Genomic DNA, 20453 nt, shown 5'->3' with positions numbered 1-20453 from the left:
AAATTTGCGTATAGTCCTAAGTAGGGAGTCAGTTATGAATAGTGCATAAATTGGGCTGCATAAACTCACGCATCTTGTCGCTCATGGCCAACCCCCTCACTCACTCAAGAATCTTTCTCAGCACCAATGGGACCTCATCCATCATAATTACCGTGCATAGAGAAAAGCTGATTTCGACAGGGTCAACAGACAACATTCAAGCAATTATTCAGCATTATTTTTGTGCGAGAAGCACTAAGAGTAGTAAATTTCGCTAGCCAAGAACAGGGGATATCATGATGCAGATTGGTATCGGGTCATCATGACCTTATACTTCCCCCCATTCATACCCATCATATTCTTGTTTCAGTCAGCCCAGACTGTCCCATCCCAATACGGATGTATATAACCCGAGCTCGCCTTGAGTCAGGCATATCCCCATTTCCTCATCATCTCTGATGACGATAGGCTTGAGTCTCCCGGAGGCAGGTTCATTGCTTTGAGCTGATTAGCTAACCCAACACTGATATCCACCTCGACCCCCTCATCGTGCTCCAGCTCCTCTTCCCCAACAGTGCTTTCCATCGTTGCTTGTTGGCTCTGTCTTTTGGCCGAGAGGTAAGATGCCCTCTTACCGGCCACCACGCTCCTCTGAGACCGTCGGCTGCTGTGTCTCCTGACGGCAAATCTAGCCATTGGGGTAGATGGCTCTTCGCCCTCGTCGTCGCCAACATCGCCCTCAGAACGTTGCCAGCCCGACATGTCACTTCTTGCACTCCTTTGCGTCAAAGACCTCATGGGATATTGAGCACTCAGCGGCTCCCGCGAGTACACAACTTCACCTCCCGGAAGACGGATCTCATTGGCTTCCAACGTCTCGGCAATATCAAGAATCAGCACATCCATTGGACAGATGTAAGCAACCTTCTTGCGCTCACTCCAGGCAAGAATATGCCCGCATACTCGACCATTCGCACCATCAACTACCCATGCTCCCGAGTCTCCCGGCATGCCCATCGGAAGCGACGACTGTTTTGGGTGACGAGGCTGGTCTGGAGACGGTCGGGTTCCCGACACTTGATATGTCTCGCTTGGCGAAACCCGGCCATAAATCTTGACGGACACCATAGCTGGGAGGATAACACCAGTCTGTAGGCCTGAAGTGCGTGCCATGCATTGAACCCCTAGGCCCGGCAAGCTTGACATAGGTGCAACAGTTGTAGGACAAATGCTGGACGAAGTGGTTTGTGATTGTGCTTTTGTCCGTGGCGGGTCGAGGGAGGGAATCAAATTCCCAGAGGGCAGTCGCTCGCCGAAGAATTCAAAAAGGGCCCAATCGATCTCGTGGTTCATTCCCCCCTCCCTACGACGTCGGATACCACTTGATGCATACATCTCCCCAACTCTGTACGTGTCGAGATGGTCTTCATCCTGGGTTTCCAGGCAAGGATAGAAACCAGCATCCACATCGTCCAGGGCAGGTTGTGTGATGATGTACCCGTCCCCACAACCGGGTTCAATGCCGGGTATATCTCCCGGCTCACTCTCCTGATACTCGCCGCCGTCGTCGTCGTCTTCCTCCGAATAGTCGCTAGTGATGGCCGACTCTGAAAAAGCATCAGAATCTGCATCAGAGAGGTCGTAGGCATCATACTCGGAACTGCTGCTGGTATCTTGGTCCGAGTCGCTGGGATTTGTGTACTGCTGTGCGTACCAAGCATGGAGATCCGTCATTCCGGGAGGCCCTGCCATGCTTCTTGGAGCACCTGACTTCCCTCCCGAATCGGGACCCGGTTCGTCCAACATATGGTGTACCGTCATGCCGTACAATCTGCCATCTACTGTGAGCATCCCTCCGAGGCTGACAGGTGGCAGATGGTGACTTTGGTTCCATGCCCCGATGCTTGCCCCATTCAAGGGTTGCTGTTGGTGTTCTGGATTGGCCGCAACCACCTCCTCTTCTGGACCAGCCATGCTTCTCCCAACAGCGTCTCTGCGAGATTTGATGACTCGGCCAGTGCATACCCTCAACCCGAGGCCGGCCGCAGCCAAAATGTTGCCAAGCCTCTTCTTCAGGATAGTTTTGACCAAGCTTGTGGATTGGCACACCACTAAAACTGTGGGTTTTGTTTTTTGAGGACTCTCTCCAACAGACTCCAGCGAAATTTCGACTGACTCGGGATTTTTTCGATAAAAGTGCCGAAGGGCCTGGTTGACCTGTGGCATGATGTTGGTGTTCCACCGCTCGACCTCTTCGGGTGGTAGGGGCACGTGCTTGAAGAGTCGTAGCTTCGGTTTGGTTGATGTTTCATTGGCGTCGGCGGCTGGGATAAACGGATTAGCACCGATGGAGGGATTTGAAGACCCACGACAGCAGACTTACCCTTCGCTTCTGTTTGGACTTGGCCGGCTGATAACACAGAGGCGGACGGCTTTTCTGATTGCGAGTCCTTTGAAGGTCCAGCGATCGATGGTGTGTTCAGCCGTGCGTGCTCCGGGCGCACATCCCCTAGGTCATCTCCCAGTCTCTCCTCAAGATTGCTGACACCATCCAAGATACAGCATGCCTCCAGATATCGACCAGCCTTGAATTCGACCCGTTCTACAATTTTGTCAGTCGTTTGTGTGCCACTCAACTCTTGGTCCACCGCAGACCACAATGTCTGCACTGCCTTCATGTAAAGCGTGCCACAGCGGATACCCAATTGAGTGAGAACGGACTCGGGCAACACTGGCGAGGCCATGTTAGGGACAAGATTCTCAAGTTTAGTCCAGAGACCAATCGAGAGAAGAATCATGGCGAGAGAGTAGAGGTCGAAGGTCTTGGAGTCGGCATTGTTGGTGAGGGGGGATTGAACACTGTTTCGTGGGTCAAGGGGGTGTTTGTACAAAGAGAACTCTCTAGGACCTTCCTGATACTCTGGCTCTGTCTCTGAAAAAAGATCAAAGGAAGAGATAAGAGGCCTGCGAATATCAACCTCTCCTTGAGTGATTCCACTGACTTCGGGGTCAGTGCCCACGGCATTGCAAAAAGAGATGTTTTCATCACCGATGCTCCCATGAGTGATGCCCCGGTCATGCAGGTCAAAGACGCTGTTTGCCAGATTGGCAGCGAGCCGGAACTTGGCCTCAAGCCTAGGCTCAAAGTCTGGGCGGGCCAGGAGGTCGGCGAGTGTGCAGAGGTTGTTCAGGGGGTTTTGGGTCAAAGTTTCAAACGTGACGGCATTGAACTTCTGGGGGAACTGATAGATCAATCCGAATCTTGAGTTTTCCATGTCTTCAAAGTAGCCCAACAAACGCGGTAACCCAATCCACGATCCCGGCTGGACCGGCCTTTGAGGTTCAAGCTGAAGGCCAGAAAACAGCTTCTCGAAGCGGTGCATCGGTGGTGAGACACCCGTGATAGAGTATAGGGAGCTGAAAGGGGCATATTCAAGAAGAAGTGGCGATTGGGTGTGGCGTGCACCAGCAGTAGTTCGTGTGAGTTTGGCGTAAGATTGCTTGTCCATAAAGACAATTTCGTGGGTTTTTTCCTTCTCGTCGTGCTCGGTCATAGGCGCTGCCTGCACCGACCGCAACGAGGTCAAGATCTTGGGATCGATCTGCTCTGGGGTTTGTAGCCGTGATGACGCAAAGGGACGCAGGTCTTCTGCTGCCGCCGAGGACTTGGCCGGCCGCCCCCCGACGGCGGCAGAGCTTGCATATGATGATCTTGTTCGGGATACTTCGTAGAGGGTGTCGATAGCATCGGTAAGATCGCGGATCAAACCTTCAAACTTGCTCTTGTCCCAGACAACCATCTGAATCTTTTCTCCCCTCCGAGGTGGCTGTGCTGGCTCAACAATCTCTCCCGCCAGTCGTCTTGAACTCATCCAGAGTGGCTCGGCTTCGGCAAGAATTTCCTTGATGTTGGACATGATGTTGCTAACCAGTTCGCTGATTCCGGCCTTGTTCAACGACGAGTCTATCAAGACCTCGGCAGACTGGCTAGGGTCAGCCCATTCCAAACCCCAGGTGACGAAACGGTCCTTCTGAATCCTGAGCCTTCGATGCAACGACCTGACCTCGGGATCGGCTTCGGGGTGTTGGACAGAGGTCTGAACAAACTCGGATCTCCTTTTGGTGTCGTTGTATAGCCTGCTCAGCCGGCGCTGGAAGGCCGGCTGGGCATCACCCATGGGGTTGAGAGGGTCCATGGCGGGAGACCTGTGTTGATGATGCTCGGTTCGGTGTTGCTGGTTCACTGGTGTCTTCCACACCCTAGTCGACTCCAATCCAAGCTACTACTTGGCATTCGGTCTCAATACATGGCCTCTATTATCGACAGAAGAGAGGGACTCGTCACGGCAAGGTAGTGCGGGGTTCTGGGGACAGTTTATGGTCGATGGTGGGCTGGCGTTGGCTGTTGGTGAGACTGATTGGAACTTGCCTGCGGGAAATACACAATGCACGCCAAGTTTGTTATTGGTGAAGACCTGGAGGTCAATCGAGCAGTCCAACAACGGGTTTATGAGGGGTACCTGTGGGAAGGTTGAAGACGCTGCGGGAGATAGTAAAGAGAGAAACGAAGTGAGCTTAGAGAGAAGCAAGAAAGGAAGAAAGAAAAGAAAAAAAAGGCAGGCTGCAGCCGTTTGCCCCCCTTGAAAGTTGAGGTTGAGAAGGGAGGCGAAAATTGGAAAAGAGACGGCCTTCACCAGTGCAGCATCCTCTCTCGTGGCAGCATCACACTTTCGGGATTTGGTGATTGTTATTTCGGTGCCTGTGATGGGCGGGATCGCTGCGATGCCGCATTGGCCCATCGCATCCCGAAGCAGGCAATGGAGGGTGCAAAAAGCTGCTGCCTGGGCTTCTCTGGCGGGGATCCCTGCAGCCAATCTCGAAGCCCCAACTTCGGGGGTGTTGTCAGGTACTTCCCGTTGTAAAGTGGGGCCTTCACGTGAGGTCCCTGCTGCCACGCACTCCTACCTGTTGTGGCACTTCAGTCCGAGCGAGAGGCCTACATAGGGTTAGGGTTCCCAGAGCTCCAACCGCCCCCTTTCCGCCGGGTCATCACAGTGCTTACTATGGAGACAGAGCGGAGAGGTTAGATTGACTAGCACCTTACCAGAGCTGAAGCAGTAAAACTTCCACTTTTGATGTTGGAATCAGGGCGGATACTGTGCTTTTCTCAGTTCGAACTTTGCCCGTTTTAGTCTCGATGTTGCCTGATGCGGCACTGGATATAAGATCCGTCCGGTGCCCGTGCAGAAGAAGAAAGCAACACTCTCCCTCTAGACATATCATCGAAGCCTCTGCTTCTGGGGGACTGTGTTTCTGCATGCTCTGTGGCAGGTTGGTGACACGGTGTGTGTAAGACTGCTGTTCCTCAGTCTTTTCATGCATACGACGTTACTTGGCCCTGCCTCGAGTCGCGCTCCACAGACATATTTGGCTTTAGGCACCCGAATTTCTCAAACAACCATAGGCATCTTTGATTATCGAGGCTTCAGCATGTCTCGGTTTGGGTTGGTCCACTTCGTCCGCCGGCGATTTCATGACACTGATCGCACCATCATGCCAGACCATGGCCACTAACTAAGGTGCTAAATATTGGCAAAAGGGGTATCGTTGGCCATCATCCCAGGGACGGAGTCGGGTCAATATGCACTGCGTATGATGCCCAAGAAATGTCTATTGTTCTTGTGGGTATGGTGGCGTCTTCTTCTCTGCTGAGGGTACCACGTCCACGGGTTATCGAGCGCATGTCTCGTCAGGCAGCGAGATTGATTTACGGGGCAAACGCGCACTAGCCGCGGTCATCGCAGATTTAAGCATTTCGAAAATGAGGTTAAAATCTTACGTGCATTAAATTCACTGGACCCCAGCATTGATACGACGTGAACATTGAATGACGTGACATTTGGTCTAGTTACCTTCCCCTTATCTTTCAATATCTGCGTTATGGCAGCTAAATATTGCCAGACTAGTAAGCAGAAACTTCTAATGTGTAGGTGAGGTAACGGTCGATGTGTTCGTTTTATTCAAAATGGCGGTCGTTGTGAGTTACAATGTCAATCGTCCTTACACGAGGGCAGCCACCAGCCATGAGAAGCTGATATTGATGACTTTCAAGTTCTGCATCCAAGTAGAATCTCATGCCACAAAATGTGTGCAAATTTCCACAAAGCTGAGAAAGAAGTTTCTCAAGACTTGAAGCTGTTACCAAAAGGCTGAAGGTCCACAGACCTCTGAGTCAGGCATGTCCAAGCACCACTCTTGTTCGGATGATCCGACGCAAAGAGGAGGAGGTTGACGATGAAGGCAACACCCGCCTGCAAACTTCCTGTTTATTCTCAATAAAAGAGTCAAGGCAAAATTAGATTTTATTTCTTACATGTAGGAGACCATGGCGCGTATCTCGTGTTGGCTGGACATGATGACGAAATGAGAGCCAAAAGCTCGAGCAAGCTCTGACCAGAGCAGTTGTCGTGACTGACTCGACATTTGAGCTGTCGAAACTTGCTTACCTACCGTGACCCAAACATCAAATGTTTGAAATATCTTGCCACTTCCACTCCAATGTCGCCTGGGTGGTCATTCGGTGAAAAGTCTCGATGCGAATACGATCAACATGTACAAAAGCTCGAGCGCTTGCAGACAGTTGAGCCCCGTGCTAATCATCACGCTCATTTTTCTTCGACAGGCTCTGGAGCAGTCGTTTTTTGTTTTGTTGTCTTTCCGTCGCTCAGTTTTCACTTATTATTATCCCCTCAAGTTCCTCGGTCTCAGTCAGCAACATCATCCATTCTCTCAGGCTTGCATTTCGCCCCTGCACCACGTTCTTGGCCAAAGCAGGTCTTCTCTTGACTAATCGCATAATATCATGTCAGCACCATTGCTGGACAGTTCTGATATTGAAACCAACCGGCAGGACGCAGAATACGAAAAGTTCCAGCCACAAGCCGCAGACGCTAGAGCACCTGCATCCCATCGTCCCGCCCCCCCAATTCCCCGGCGGTCCATGCGCCGTCGACCCTCCAGCGTCTCTCCACAAAATCCGTACCTCTACGAAGGCCGCGAACAGAGAGGAGAGCAACGTCGTCTCAGTCGGCTATCGATCAGCTCTGACGATGCAAGCCCATCCCTTGATCAGTTACGGAACCCAGAAAAAGACGATCTGGCCCACGATCTCCAGCTCGATTCCCGGGCGCCCACTCTACAGGGCTCCATCTCGGGCACGAGTTTGCCATATGCCGTTCCCGAACGACGCCGACTGAGTCGCCTCCCCACTGATCACGAGCTCAAGCCATCCCCAGAGGACATCGAAGCTACCGCCGCTATCACAGCCGCCAAAAATGACGCGCTCGACAGCCGACCCTCACCATCTCCTACCCCCTCTCCGGGCCATCCTCACGACCACACCCATCCCCGTCCACCTCTCTCTCTACGTTCCCGCCTCAAACACTTTACCTGGGCATGGTACACCCTCTCTATGTCCACTGGTGGCCTCTCCCTCCTCATCCATGCCCAACCCCACCAGTTCCCCTCCCTTACCCCGGTCCTCGGCCTAGCAGTCTACATCCTCAACATCATCCTCTTCACCCTCATCACCTCCCTCCTTTTGGCTCGCTTCCTCCTCAACACCGGCAGTTTCGTCGCCTCCATCACCCACCCCCGCGAAGGCTTCTTCGTCCCCACTTTCCTGCTCTCGATCGCAACCTTGATCACCTCAACACAAAAATACTGCATCCCCTCCCACATCCAATCATGGGACGGTGAACGCCAGGGGCTCCGCTGGGCCATCCAAATCGCTTTTTGGATCTACGTCGCCCTGTCAACCTGCCTAGCAGTAGCACAATACTCCTTCGTCTTTGGCCGCCGGCACTCCTTCAGCCTTCAAACCATGATGCCGACTTGGATCCTCCCCATCTTCCCCGTCATGCTCTCGGGCACCATCGCCTCCGTCATCGCCTCCACCCAACCGCCCGCCATGGCCCTCCCCATCATCGTCAGCGGCCTCAGCTGTCAGGGGTTGGGCATCAGCGTCGCGGCAATGATGTACGCCCACATGGTCGGCCGGCTGATGCAGTCGGGCCTTCCAGACAGGGAGCACAGGCCGGGGTTGTTCATGTGCGTCGGCCCGCCGAGTTTCACCGCGCTGGCATTTATCGGGCTTGCTCAGTCCCTCCCGGGGAGCTTCGACGCCAACATGGACGGGTTGCTCGACGCGAGCATCATGCTCATGATGGCCATCGTCGGGGCCGGGTTCCTCTGGGCGCTGAGCTTCTGGTGGTTTGCCATTGCCGTGCTGGCCGTGGTGCAGAGCCCACCGAGGTACTTCCACCTGGGGTGGTGGGCGTCGGTGTTTCCAAACACGGGCTTTATCCTGGCCACCATCTCTCTGGGGAAGGTGTTTCAGAACGAGTTCGTCCTGTGGTTTTCGACGGCCATCTCGATTGTTTTGGTGTTGGTCTATGGATTTGTTCTGTTCCACTGTGTCAGGGCAGTGGTGGTGAGAGACATCGTATATCCAGGCCGAGATGAAGACGTGGAAGATCACTGATCGGCATGTCGGCGTGCACATAGATAAATAAAAAAAGTTACACATGGCTGACTGCCAAGCCCTCAAGCTTGTCCATCATAACCCCTTTCCAGGACCCACTTTACCCCTATTTTCGGAGACCAGGGCCTGCCACAGCGTCAATTCATCAGTAGCTCATGGATAGGGTATGTACTTTGGTAACTGCTACATACAAAACATTAAGATGTACACTCGTAGCTCCCAGTACCTGAAGAATTTCCGCCTATCGCTTCTGCTATAATTCTGCTCCGTAAATCATCACCTGTTCAGCCAAACGCCAAGCCAACCAACCAACCCATGCTGACCGTCTATAACTACCTTCCCAGAACAAAAGACGTCGCGCTCGTGACGATGAACACGTTTGTAATGCAAAAGATATTGCACCCTTCTATATCCTTCCCGGAGCGCCTCTCCAAGCTGCGGCCTTCCCCTTTGGGGTGCTATTTCCCACCGACGCCCCAAAGTTATGCAACCTTTCCCCGATTAGATATGCCTCGTCTCTTATACGCATGTTCCACCTCTTGAACACACCAAACATACTCCAGAGCACAACTGCACAGACAGCCAACACAGCCATGACGGGGTAACTCAGACGGTAGATGAGGACCTTGTATGCATGGCTTAACTCGGCATGGCCGACAAGAGGTGTGCCATACGATGAGTGAAGCATGGCCTCATGTAGCCCGTTGGCCACGCCAAGTCTGGCAAGGAGGAGCGGCGCGATGACGGCACTGCTCCAGAGAATGAGTCCAGGAACGATGAAAGCCCGAGTCAGGATGGAGACATCTGGATGCAGCCAGCCACGCCGGAAGATAGCCATCACGGCTGCAGCAAGGCGGGTACCCGAAAACCAGCGGTTGATGATCCGGTTGATGAGGTTGAGATAGAGCAGGCCAATGGTCCAAGCCTGGACCAAACGAACAGTATGCTTCGGATTGAGTTCAGCACCCGGCGCCATGATGGGCGCAAGCTCAGAAGCATCAGCTCGCTTCTTAGGTAGGGCACCATATAGGATCTCATTCACCGGCGTCAAAAGATACAACTCCACCAATGAGGCAAGCATGAGGGGAAAGACGATATGGTAAAAGACGTGCGCGTAAATAATCTTGGCAACCCGGATGCCTGCATCAACCATTGGCCGGACAGCCTCCCCATTGACGACGGTCCTTGTAAAGCTGTCGACCCAATCGTGTGCGGCACGGTAGATGGACGGCGCATGAAATGCGGCATAAGCAGCAGAGCCCAAAATGTAGATGCCGATGCTGAAAGCATAGATATCGTTGGTATGAATGTGACTGGGAAGAAGAGATCTAAACATCCAACGGCCAAAGACGAGCGGTACGATGGTGAAACCAATACCCGTGATGGCGGCGAAGGCCCAGATGAAAGTGATGAAGAGGAAGACCCGGAGCCTAAAATGGGGCGGCACATAGACGAATTGAAACTCTTCAGAGTTGTACAGGTCAGTTGGTGCAGCCTCGTCTTGTCGCTCGTTATCTTCGGATACGTCGAGAAACACCCTCTTGCCCTTGGGAATTTTGACCTGATCAGAGCATGGCGCCCGAACATAGCGTCCGTCAGGGATGAGTTGGCCTGACTCGACGAGGGCCTTCTTGTTTGTGTTCCACAAGAGAGCGTCTTCCGTTCGCATGACGGTCGGTTTCTCCGGGCTGGGCTCGAAAGGGTTGGCCCACTGCTTTGCCCGCACTTGGTCGTTATTCACTTCAAGGAACAATGTCCGCCACCACGGCAGGGCCGCATCGGGTGAGTCGCTCTTCAGTACAAGTTTGCCTTCTTCATCGATGCGACGCTCCCCAAATAAGAACCAAGTCACCCTCAAGCCTCGAGCACATTTCCGAAACCACCACGTGTACATGGCATGTAGACCATCACTGGGCTTGAAGTGACGAACTGCCAGTGGCATGAGGAAGTTGTAAAAGAGCAGATCGACGGGAAATTCCAGCATAGGCTCATTGGACGAGTAGTGGATCGGTAGAACGCTCGAAGCAGAAAGGGCAAGCCCCCAGACGACGCCGCCTAGGCAAACCATGACGAGTGCGCCATAAACCAAGGCAGAAAACAGGATTTTGCGCAGCTGAGTCGCGACACTGCGCTCCAGAACATCGCGGATCGGGTGGAACTCCGGGTCGTCGGGGTCGCGGATAAAGTAGAGAACCCCTTTACGCATGATCTTTCTACACATGGAGACGAAAAGGGCAAAGTGAAACATGTACCCTGTTCCGACAAACCAGTGAACGAAGATGGATGTGACCGGGTAGTTCATGGTGAAGAGGACCCTTGACCTAATCGTGGCGCCCGCGAAAAGGGGCAGCAAGGCGAGGTCGAGCAGCAGCCCACAATAGAGCGGGAAGGCGAGCATCTCGATACCAATGATCAGGATCACCTTCATGACGCCACTAGCTTGGTTGAGGCCATCAATAATGGATGCTTCCCAATCCTGACCTGTTGGACCCGTAAAAAAGGGGCTTCCTCGTCGCAAGTAGAGACCAGCAATGATGGAGATGGCAACATAACCAGCCACGATAGCCCAGAGTCTGTCGGTGCCGCTCCACTGAGCAAGTTCTGCATCAAAGGCCACTGACGTAGAATCTGGCACGCTGAGGTTAAGTACCCAAGAGTTGGGGTTGGTGAGGATGCCGGGGAGTTGCTTCAAGCATCCCATCGTATTCGTAGCGAGCCCTTCCATGAATGACATGATGTCGGAGCTCTTTTCGGCGTAATCACCGGAGAAGAGGTAGTCCACCGCTGTGACAAGTGCAGCGAACCCCAGACTAATGTGGCCCTTCAGTTGAAGCAATGCCTCATGACTGATGGCAGAGAAGTTTTGTATCTCAGTGCCAGAAATGTGAACGATTTCGGCAAAGAAACTGCTCCCCACTCTGTTGGAAGCACTCATCATGGTGCCATAGGACATGGCCGACGTGGTTGTGAGAAGGTCGACCACAGAGCCAAGCAAACTGGGGGCGACTTTCGTGAGCAAGAGAAGAGCCTTCGCGCCGAACAAAACTGCTAATCCGAACAATACAATGGCGATGTCCTGAACGAGCATGCATAAGCCGAAGAGCATCCGCGCCGGTCGAATAGGATTCGCGACCATCCAAACTGTCATACGCCCGATATTGTAGGGGACTACGATACCGAGGAAGACGGTAATAGATACGAGAAAAGAGCAGAATATGGCATTCTGAAATAAGCCAGCGACGGGACCTCGCATACCGAGGAGCTCCAGGATCCCTTCCAAGTCCTCAGCATCTTCGATCGCGTCTGGATCCAGCCCAGCTGCCACAGCAGCTTCAACCACCTCTCTATCTCGCTGTGGCACTTCGGGGTCGTCCTCTTCTACCTCATCGTTGGCGAGATCACCTTCCCCCACGTCGAATTGCAGAACGTCAGCTGCAGCAAGCTCAGCCGGGTCTATTTCATCCACATCCCGCCACATAAAATCAGCAAGTCTGTCGACAATGCCTACGGGCTGGGGGCGCGGGGCTGGCGGATTCGGGGTTTGTGGCTCGGCCTGCGCATCGGCATCCTCCCCATTCTCTGGTAAGGCTGGCGGAGGGGTTGTCTCTGGCTGGGCCGCTTCAGCACCCGAGGTCATGTCCCAAAAATCGGCGCTTGATTCCTGTCCTGAAGTCAAATGATCAACTGGCAGTTCTTCCTCAGCCCTGCTGCTCAGATGCGGCACAGACTGGGTGGTCTGGTCAAGTTCGAATGCAGCCTCGGTGAATCTGGGCGTCTTGAAGAAGGCAGACGCAGCATCTTGTCGAGACGCCGGTTGTTTGGGTGATCCGAAAGTCGAGTGTCCCGAAGATGTCGACTTAGTCCCGTGTTGGTCATTTAACATCCCATCAGGCTCTTGTTCTGTCAAGGTCTGGAACGACCAGCTATTGTTGGCCAAGGGGTGGATTGTATCGCTAATTTTGGGACCATCTGTGTTGGCCCTTGGTCGAAGCGGGCTTGCCAAAGGTCTTTCACTGTCTTCGGTGTGGGTGCTTTCACCGTCGGAATCCTCCCTTAGTACGCCCTTGCCTTTTCTATCATGTCGGGGTCCAAAATTGTCTTCGCCGGCCAAAAAGGTCTTCCACTCCATAGCCTGGGTGGCTGGACGAAGGCCTCCAAACGGTGGAGAATCCATATTCTCGAAGCGAGCATCCGTGCTCGATGCTGGAGTATTCTCAGCAGCGCTGCTGGCGTCCGAGTGGTCATCGGCACCGGCCACAGTACGGTTTTGACGATCCAGCAGCGACCTCGTAAGGGCCAGCCAGTAATCCAGTCGCTCCTCAGCCCCTTGTTCTCTGGCAATTTCGAGAATGCGATGGGGATCTCCCTTGGCACGCTGATAGATGGCAAGGAAGTCATGGAGGTGCCGACTTTTCACGTCAGCAGCTTCACCACCATTGACGATGGCGTCCAGTTCCGCTCTTGGAAGGAAGGAGGGCGATGGCAAAAAGGGCGAACTATTTCGTGAGCCAGTAGCCAAGCTATTTGGATTATTCTCAGCAGCCTCGTGTGCAGGAGCATGGTCGTCACCCGCATACCTTGCTTGATATCGAGCTTCGGGTTCTGCCCACTGTCTTTGAAGCCGTCTTTCATGAGCTTGCAAGCGAGCCAACGCAATCTGGCGCCTGGCCTCCAGTGCCAAGTGCGGAGGTGGTTCGACAATGGCGGGATCCCACTGGCCCTGTAGATCCTCCCACTGAGCAGGGTTGTCATGATGTTCCTCCTCGACAGGTGGGAGTTCCGGTCGTGCCAGGGGCTCCTGTGGTGGTGCGGGATGCGGTGCATTTTCAGCAGCTGCAAACGCAGCACGCATATTGATCTCGGGCTGTTGTTGAACGACATAGTCTCTGACCAAGATGATGAGAATGAAGCAAGCAATAACCAGAATTGTTATAATCAGGCCCTCGAGGACCTCTATGACCTTGTCGTTTAGCCAAGGATGCCGCGTCAAGTTGCGAAGAAATTGGACGCCGCTCAAAAGGGAGTTGTTCCTAGTTGGGATAGCAACCGCCTCGGTGGAAACAGCGCCAGATGTATCGGGTGCTCCAAACAATAGACGTAAAATGGTAGAAGTGGCCGAGTGCTCGTTGGAGGCCTGAGCGGCAACAGAGGTGCTTTTGGCGATGCATGCTGTGCCAGGGAATATTAGGTTAGTAGCTAACGTGGTGTTGTTTCTGAACAGGTTCATGGCCGGGTTAAGTGTCGTCCCAGCGGCCGAGGCCAGCTGATGGGCTTGATCTCGTCTTTTGTGGAAGAGGAAAGCAGCCATACCATCATCGCTAAACCAGAACAACATGCTCCATACATTCCTCATAACGTACGGCAAGGCTCCAAACCAAACCAGCATAACCAGCGACGCTCTCATCCACAGCAGCATGTTGGCGAAGAAATATTTGGCCATGTGGCTGGCAAAGACGTGCCATGGCAACGATCTGGGCATATTTGGATCGTAGAGCTTGGTGAAGCGGAAGGGCGTCTTGCAAAGCTCGCAATGTTTCTTTTGTGAATGGGAGAGCCACTCCATCAAGCAGTCCTGGTGGACGTGCTTGATACTGCCACTGCACCGGCATGGGTAGAAGAGCGGTTCTTCAGGCGTCCCCTCTCCGCGACATATTCGACATGTATCTGGATCATTCGTAGAATGTGATGGTTGCGGTTCTTGCGGCGTCGAGTCTGGCCTGAGAAGATGGCTTCGCAGCCTAGTGTTTGGAAATCGATCTGGGTCGGGGGGCGGAAAGGGGCCCAGAAGTTGGGGGTCCGCCATCTTCACCGGAGTTTTGTCGAGTGATTGTGCGTGGCGGGAGACGTTAAGGACACGCCATTCGCAGCAGGAACTCTGAGGCCTCTACTCTAACCTCGCATAGGAACTATGAGAAGGTTTCCAGTGGGACCGTGGCCGTGGATCGAGAGGCAGATGAGGTTGGTGGCGGTTTGACAGGGGAGCGCAAGACGTGGCAGTGGTCGTTGTCGTTGTCGTTGTTGTCGACAGCAAAGGGTTGATTTCTGCTGATCGGGTGATGGGTTGTCGGTTGGGACAGTCAGATAGTGATTTGAGATGGGAAATGGGCGATGGATGGACGCGATGGCAAATCTTCAACAGATTTCCAAAATCCCACCAGGAGGTGCAACTCCACGTCCACGCTGGAGATGCAGGCCTAGGCTCAGCGCGGAGGAGGGTCGTCGCCCAAAGGACCAGGGCTTTGCTTATCACAAAGACGCCGTGTCAGGGCCAATCAACATCCGGTGATTGCTACAAGGTGGGCCGTTTGCACGTGCCCAATGACTTCACAAAATACCACGCTGCGCTGATATAATCAATCATATGCTGTTTTATGGGTATCATTTATTCATCTACACTAGTCTAAAGCGTGTGATGAAATCTGCTGTTCGCTTTTCTGTGCTTTGTGACCGACAAGGCAGTAGGAAATGGAAGTAATCAGATCATAATCCATACACAGTGCCATCTCATCCGAGGTAGGTTGAAGCCCAAGGCTGAAGAGAACTCCGTAGTAAGGTGCCATTGCCTCGCCGTACCCGGCGCCGATCTGAAACATTTCGACAAGCCGACCCAACATTCAGGAAAAGTTCCACCTCTTCTCGTCCAAGGTCCATCCATATTTCATTGGCACAAACTCTGTATATGACTGATTGACATCAATACTGGTGAAAGATAGGGCACTGTGTTTATTCCTTGGGCTGCAGTCGGAATGGGGTGTACCACCCGCGCCTATGACGTCCATGGAGGGGGGGCCGCGTCGCACTAAGGACCGAGCCCTGTCAAGGAAGTTGGGTTACCAAATGTCGTCACGCTTTTGCAGCTTTTCCCAAGAAAAAAATTAACACAAAATCGAGCAGGCATCCAGGTGTCCCAAGATTCAGAGTTGCATCCAACACGCAGCAGTTAATTTTTACATTGACTTTGCTTCCTGTATCCATTTTCAAAACCAACAAGGCAACAAGACAAGACCAGGGCCCTGCAGGAGAAACCCAACAACGCCCCCGCTTGGCAGTCCCCTGTATTTCCAAACAGCCATCCAAGCCGTCCGAGCTTCCCTTGGCCAAACCTGTCTTTTCTCCAACAGTGCCTCACTTCTGACCTCCCATCACCGAGTAGCATCTTGTTCCCTTCTTTCGGCGCGAAATCAACTTCGCCTGACGCCCTTTCTCTTCGGCTTCATTGCTTGACGCATTGGCGCTGTCATATTTTTTCTCTTCTCGTCTCCTCAGCCTGGTGCTGAATCGTCTTGCGCCATGGACGACATAAACGGCACCACAATGAAAGCCCACCGGGCTGCGAATGGTATCAACGGCGCCATCAAGTCGCCCGCCTTGAATGGCCACAACACTGTCCAGAGAAGAACTACCGGAAGTCGTGGGCCAGGTTGGCCGTCCTGGTTGTTCAGTTTCGCTGCCAGGTGAGCAAATACTAGCTGTCAGACAAGAGAGGAGAAGAGCTGACATATTTTTGCGTCGCAGGTTGGTGGCATGGTATTCGATCTACGCGATTCTGTTCTGGTGCCCAGCTACCCTCGACGCGTGCGATGAAAACTCCCCGCTCGTGTGCAGACCTTACTTCCAGCTCAAGAACACCGTCACCCCACATCTCGAGCCATATTACGACGCATACGCGGCACCGTACGTTGAGCTGGCGCGCCCATACTACAACGCTGTGGACGAAAAGGTCATCACACCAGCCTGGGATTACGCGAAGCAGCATGGTGCCCCGCAGGTTGAGCAGGCCCGTGTCTACGGAAAGGCACAGTGGGAAAAGTCTGTACAGCCTCAAATCACTAAAGTCCAGCATCTGGCCAAGACCCAATACGACCACACCCTCGCGCCACATCTCGACCAGCTCTCGACCGCGGTTGGGCCATACTACGAGATCGTGCGAACCAACTCTCTCCAGACATATCACGAGTTTCTGTTACCCTCGTATCAGTTTGCTCAGCCCTACGCACTGCAGGCTTATCATGCCACCTCGGACTTTGCGCTGGGAACCGTAGCGCCTACATGTGCCTGGGCGTGGAATAAGACAAATCTCTTCCTTGACAGCACTGTCTGGCCGCATCTGAGAGTCATCTACGTTGAGAATGTGGAGCCCCAGCTTGTCAAGATTGGCAAGCGACTGGGCCGGTATAGCAGCAGCACCAATGGCACCAAAAAGTCAGTTCCTAAGTCGGCAGTAGACTCAGCTTCGAGGTTAGTCTGAGTCTTTACCAGTGATGCAGCACACAGTTTGCTAACGTATTTCTAGCTTTGCTTCCAAAACGATATCTTCTTTTGTCAAGCCTGCACCATCCACCTCCTCGACCACCTCTGTTGTTGCCTCGAGCAAGTCTTCTTCCACAGCCGGTCGACCGCAAGCCAAGGACGCTCCAGAAGCCCATCGATCCAAATCCAGCGTCGATCCCATCACTCCTCCCGATACTGCCGAACAAGTCGAGAATGAGGATCCGGTGCGCCGCGCTGCTCGTGAGACGGTGGCTGCAGATCTCAAGGACTGGCAAGAGCGCTACGCCAAAGCCGTGGATGAAGGGGCTGCCGAGATTGACAACCGCGTCCAGGAGATTGCCAAGAGGATGATTCGCCGAAACGCTCGAATTACAGGCAAGGCTCTTCTCGACCAGCTTCAAGAGGCCACAGTCTCTGAGCTGGTACTGCTGCGCGGTGACATTCTCGACATCATCAATGCAGTCAACGACAAGGAGCTGGGAACCGAGGACGCACAGGAGGAAATCGTTCAGGCTGTCAGGCAGGCCGGTATGGCTATCAAAGACAAGGCGCAGGCCGTGCGCCACTGGCGTGAGGAGTACGAAACCGAGTTGCAGGCTTCCATCACGCAAGCGGCTGAAACCCACTTCACCGTTCTTCAAGGCATCAGAGATTTGGCACTGCAAAGGATTGGCATGAAGTGGGCCTGGACGGATGGAATCACATACAAGGACTGGGCCAAGTACCACCTGTTGAAGAGCAGATTTGACGAGTGGAAGGGGGATCTGGAGAAGCTCATCGTTACCCACCCGAACCTTGAAGCTGCGCAGGTGGAGGGGGCCAACATCGAGGATGAGGCCATGAAACTGGCCGCCACGGCAGCCAAGGAGCTCGGTCGTTTAAAGCAAGTGGCCAATTGGAAGCTTGTGGCTGGCGATGTGACGGAGGAGTTTGATAGCACCCTGACACAGCAGGCTGCTGAGGCTGTCGAAGCCGCCAGACTTGCTGCCACCAGCGTGGTCAACAAGGCTGGCGAGTCCGCCGAAAAGGCCCAGCATGCCGTCTTCGACAAGGTGGCGGGAGCGTACGAGAACGCAAGCGAGGCTGTTGTCGGTGTCAAGGACACTGTATCGGAAAAGACAGCTGAGGCTGCCCAATCGGTTGGCAATAACAACTTGTGGGCCGAGGACTCGATGGCTGGTGAGGGCGATGAGGAGCCAGCTGAGGCAGTTAGCGCTGCCTCGGGAGAGATCTCCAGCGTTGTTGAGCCCACGTCCGAGGCCACCGCCGATGTCGACAACTCTCCAGAACCAGTTGCTGACGATCTTGCGCATCTTGCGGCCAGCGAGTCCCTGGTGTTCGAGACCCCCCCTATTGTTGATAATGTGACGCAGATTCAAGAGGACGTCAAAGCTGACCCAGCCCCAGTTGAGCTACTAGTCGACGAGGACGCCGCGGGGGAAGAGGAGGAGGCTGGAGACGCTCCTGATACTCGTCCTGTCGCGGAAGCCGAAGCGGCGCCTACTGTCAAGCCCGCTCTATTTGGCGCCGCCGCTCAGGTTGTGCCCCGTCATTCCCCTATCCTCGATGACGAGGAGGATGACGAGGAGGACATGTCCGGTGCCATTCAGGTAATGCAAGACGAATTGAGATCGGTCTACTCCGCAGCCATGTCTCGTGCCAACGCACAATATTCCGAGGCATTGTCGGCTGTCTCAGCCCAGATCCACGGCACTCCCCTTCCTGCTCATCAACAGATGCTCGCCTCGGTGACGTCTGCTTACAACAAGGCCATGGCCTCAGCAAGCTCTCGGATGGACGTTGCGCTCGAGGCTGTGTCGACTCAGTTGCGCGGGACACCAACCAAGACGAAGAAGAACATCATGCCCCCGGTCGTCATTCCGACTGTCCCAGTGCCCAGTGTCGATTGGGCTCGTATCGAGTCCATTGCCTCAGAACGCCTCGAACAGGGCCGGTCTTGGGCGCTAGAGCAGTACGAAAGTGCCAAGACTGCAGCTGGTCTGGCCACCCCAACACCTTCCACCCCAGCTGAACATGTCAACAAGCTTCTGGACAACGCCCGGCACAATTACTACGCCGGTCTCGGCCTCGCGCATGCCAGGTATTCCGAGTTTTTGTCGGCAGCCAGCGCAGCCGTGAGCTCCATGACGGCCACCCCTACACCGACTGATCTTGCCGGTACTGCTTCTTCGCTTGCTTCGGTCGCCAGCGAGTCCGCGGCTGCTGCTGCCGCTGCCGTTGGCGAGTCTGCTTCTTCGGCCGCTTCAGTGGCCAGCGAGTCGGCTGCTTCTGCCGCTTCGGCAGCTAGTGTGGCTGCCGCTTCTGCTGCGTCGGCGGCAAGCGAGTCTGGTGCCTCTGCTGCTTCTGTCATTGGGTCAGGTGCATCCTCTATTGCGGCTGCTGCCAGTGCAGGAGTTTCCTCCGCCGCATCGGTTGCCGGCGAGAACGTCTCTTCTGTGGCTGCCGCCGGATACGAGCAAGCTGCTGCTGCAGCTGACTACGTGGCTGATGGCTGGGATGTCATTGTCACCAAGATCAGCATACAGGTCTACGGTGCTCCAGCCCCTACTCCATGGTACGAAGCTTTCTACAGCGGTGTTGGCGAGTATGCTTCCTCTGCCTCGGCGGCAGCTGGTGACGGGGCGGGGTCAGTAACGAGTGCCGCTGCTGTGGCCAGTGATGCGGCCGCTCAACGCTATGAGGCCGTGAGCGCGCTCGTGTCTGAACTCTTGGTCGGCAAGGAACCAACATTCTCCGAAAGCGTGGTGTCCAGGCTAAATGCTGCTTATGCCACCGGCACCAACGTTGTTGGCTCAGCCGCCAGCGCCGCTAGCGAAGTGGTCGGTGAGGCCGGCGAGAAGGTCAGAAGCGTCGGTGAGAAGGTGGCAAGTGTTGCGAGCGAAGCGACCGAAGCGGTCAAGGAGAAGGTTCAGGGCCATGATGAACTGTGAAGGGCCAAGCCACGGTGCAAAGAAGAAGGGAGAGTTAGGGTGGTGGACCACGAGATAATGATAATTCATGAGTCACTTGTGTAATACTGTTTTTTTTTTTTTCCTTTGTTTTTTCCTTTGCCAGCGTGGGAGGGCCAACAGCCTGGCAATGTGGGAGGTGAAGAAGGGGGTGGGACCGAGCCCAGCACTCGCTTGCGTCTTGTATCATTCTAGGTTATTATATACCCTTTCCTTTGTTGTTTTGAATGGCATTTTATTGATAGCGCAAGAGGTGTCTAGCTACCAACTGTGGTGATTCTCGAATCACGACAAATATTTGGACCATGCTAGCCCGGTTTCGCCCGGTGGCCCAATGCCAATGTCTGGGCTCAATGTCATCAGGATGCACTGCTCTGTAGTGGACCGACAACTGGGGAGGTGTCTGGGTGGCTGTGGTTGGTGCAGCCAATGGCACCAACTCTATTGAGCCAAAATCATACGACGACGGCAGTCCCCAGCTCAGTACAACTGGCCACACATCAATGGTGGTGCGATTGATGCGTTTGGGCTGCAACTTCAATATGAACAAGAGAATCACAATGTGCCATATAAATCCCAATTCCATGTCCCCTCTGAGGGAATGGATGGCCTTCCAAAGCGTTTTTATCACCAACGATTCACCATCACATCACATCAAACTTTACCGACGGTCAAGCTGTCAAAGTTCACAA

The 20453-nt window shown here is 54.0% G+C and overlaps 4 protein-coding genes across 4 annotated transcripts; 2 read left to right on the top strand and 2 right to left on the bottom strand.

Annotated features, from left to right (window-relative positions):
* Window positions 1-195: 195 nt before the first annotated feature.
* On the bottom strand, window positions 196-4814 carry QC763_704390 (uncharacterized protein). The gene is made up of 2 exons (XM_062915438.1): window positions 2363-4814; window positions 196-2303 (listed from the first exon to the last, which is right to left on the bottom strand). Exons 1-2 carry the CDS (start codon window positions 4173-4175, stop codon window positions 406-408), a joined length of 3711 nt encoding a protein of 1236 aa, XP_062761166.1. The 5' UTR covers window positions 4176-4814; the 3' UTR covers window positions 196-405.
* Window positions 4815-6841: 2027 nt separating this feature from the next.
* QC763_704400 (uncharacterized protein) lies at window positions 6842-8552 on the top strand (the record flags this gene model as incomplete). Its single annotated transcript, XM_062915439.1, is given in 2 exon segments — window positions 6842-8482; window positions 8493-8552. 2 exon segments carry the CDS (start codon window positions 6842-6844, stop codon window positions 8550-8552), a joined length of 1701 nt encoding a protein of 566 aa, XP_062761165.1.
* A 375-nt stretch (window positions 8553-8927) lies between these two features.
* QC763_704410 (uncharacterized protein) lies at window positions 8928-14721 on the bottom strand (the record flags this gene model as incomplete). The annotated part of the gene is made up of 2 exons (XM_062915440.1): window positions 13832-14721; window positions 8928-13690 (listed from the first exon to the last, which is right to left on the bottom strand). Exons 1-2 carry the CDS (start codon window positions 14322-14324, stop codon window positions 8928-8930), a joined length of 5256 nt encoding a protein of 1751 aa, XP_062761164.1. The 5' UTR covers window positions 14325-14721.
* Window positions 14722-14900: 179 nt separating this feature from the next.
* Window positions 14901-20013, top strand: QC763_704420 (uncharacterized protein). Its single transcript, XM_062915441.1, has 4 exons — window positions 14901-15017; window positions 15071-15975; window positions 16037-16759; window positions 16815-20013. The coding sequence occupies exons 2-4, from the start codon at window positions 15812-15814 to the stop codon at window positions 19741-19743; spliced, it is 3816 nt and encodes a 1271-aa protein (XP_062761163.1). The 5' UTR covers window positions 14901-15017; window positions 15071-15811; the 3' UTR covers window positions 19744-20013.
* Window positions 20014-20453: the final 440 nt, after the last annotated feature.

The sequence above is a fragment of the Podospora pseudopauciseta genome (assembly GCF_035222475.1).
Source record: "Podospora pseudopauciseta strain CBS 411.78 chromosome 7 map unlocalized CBS411.78m_7.2, whole genome shotgun sequence".
Lineage (NCBI taxonomy): Eukaryota > Fungi > Ascomycota > Sordariomycetes > Sordariales > Podosporaceae > Podospora > Podospora pseudopauciseta.
The sequence above is the reverse complement of the archived record's forward strand: the minus strand, read 5'-3'. Positions and strand labels throughout refer to the sequence as shown.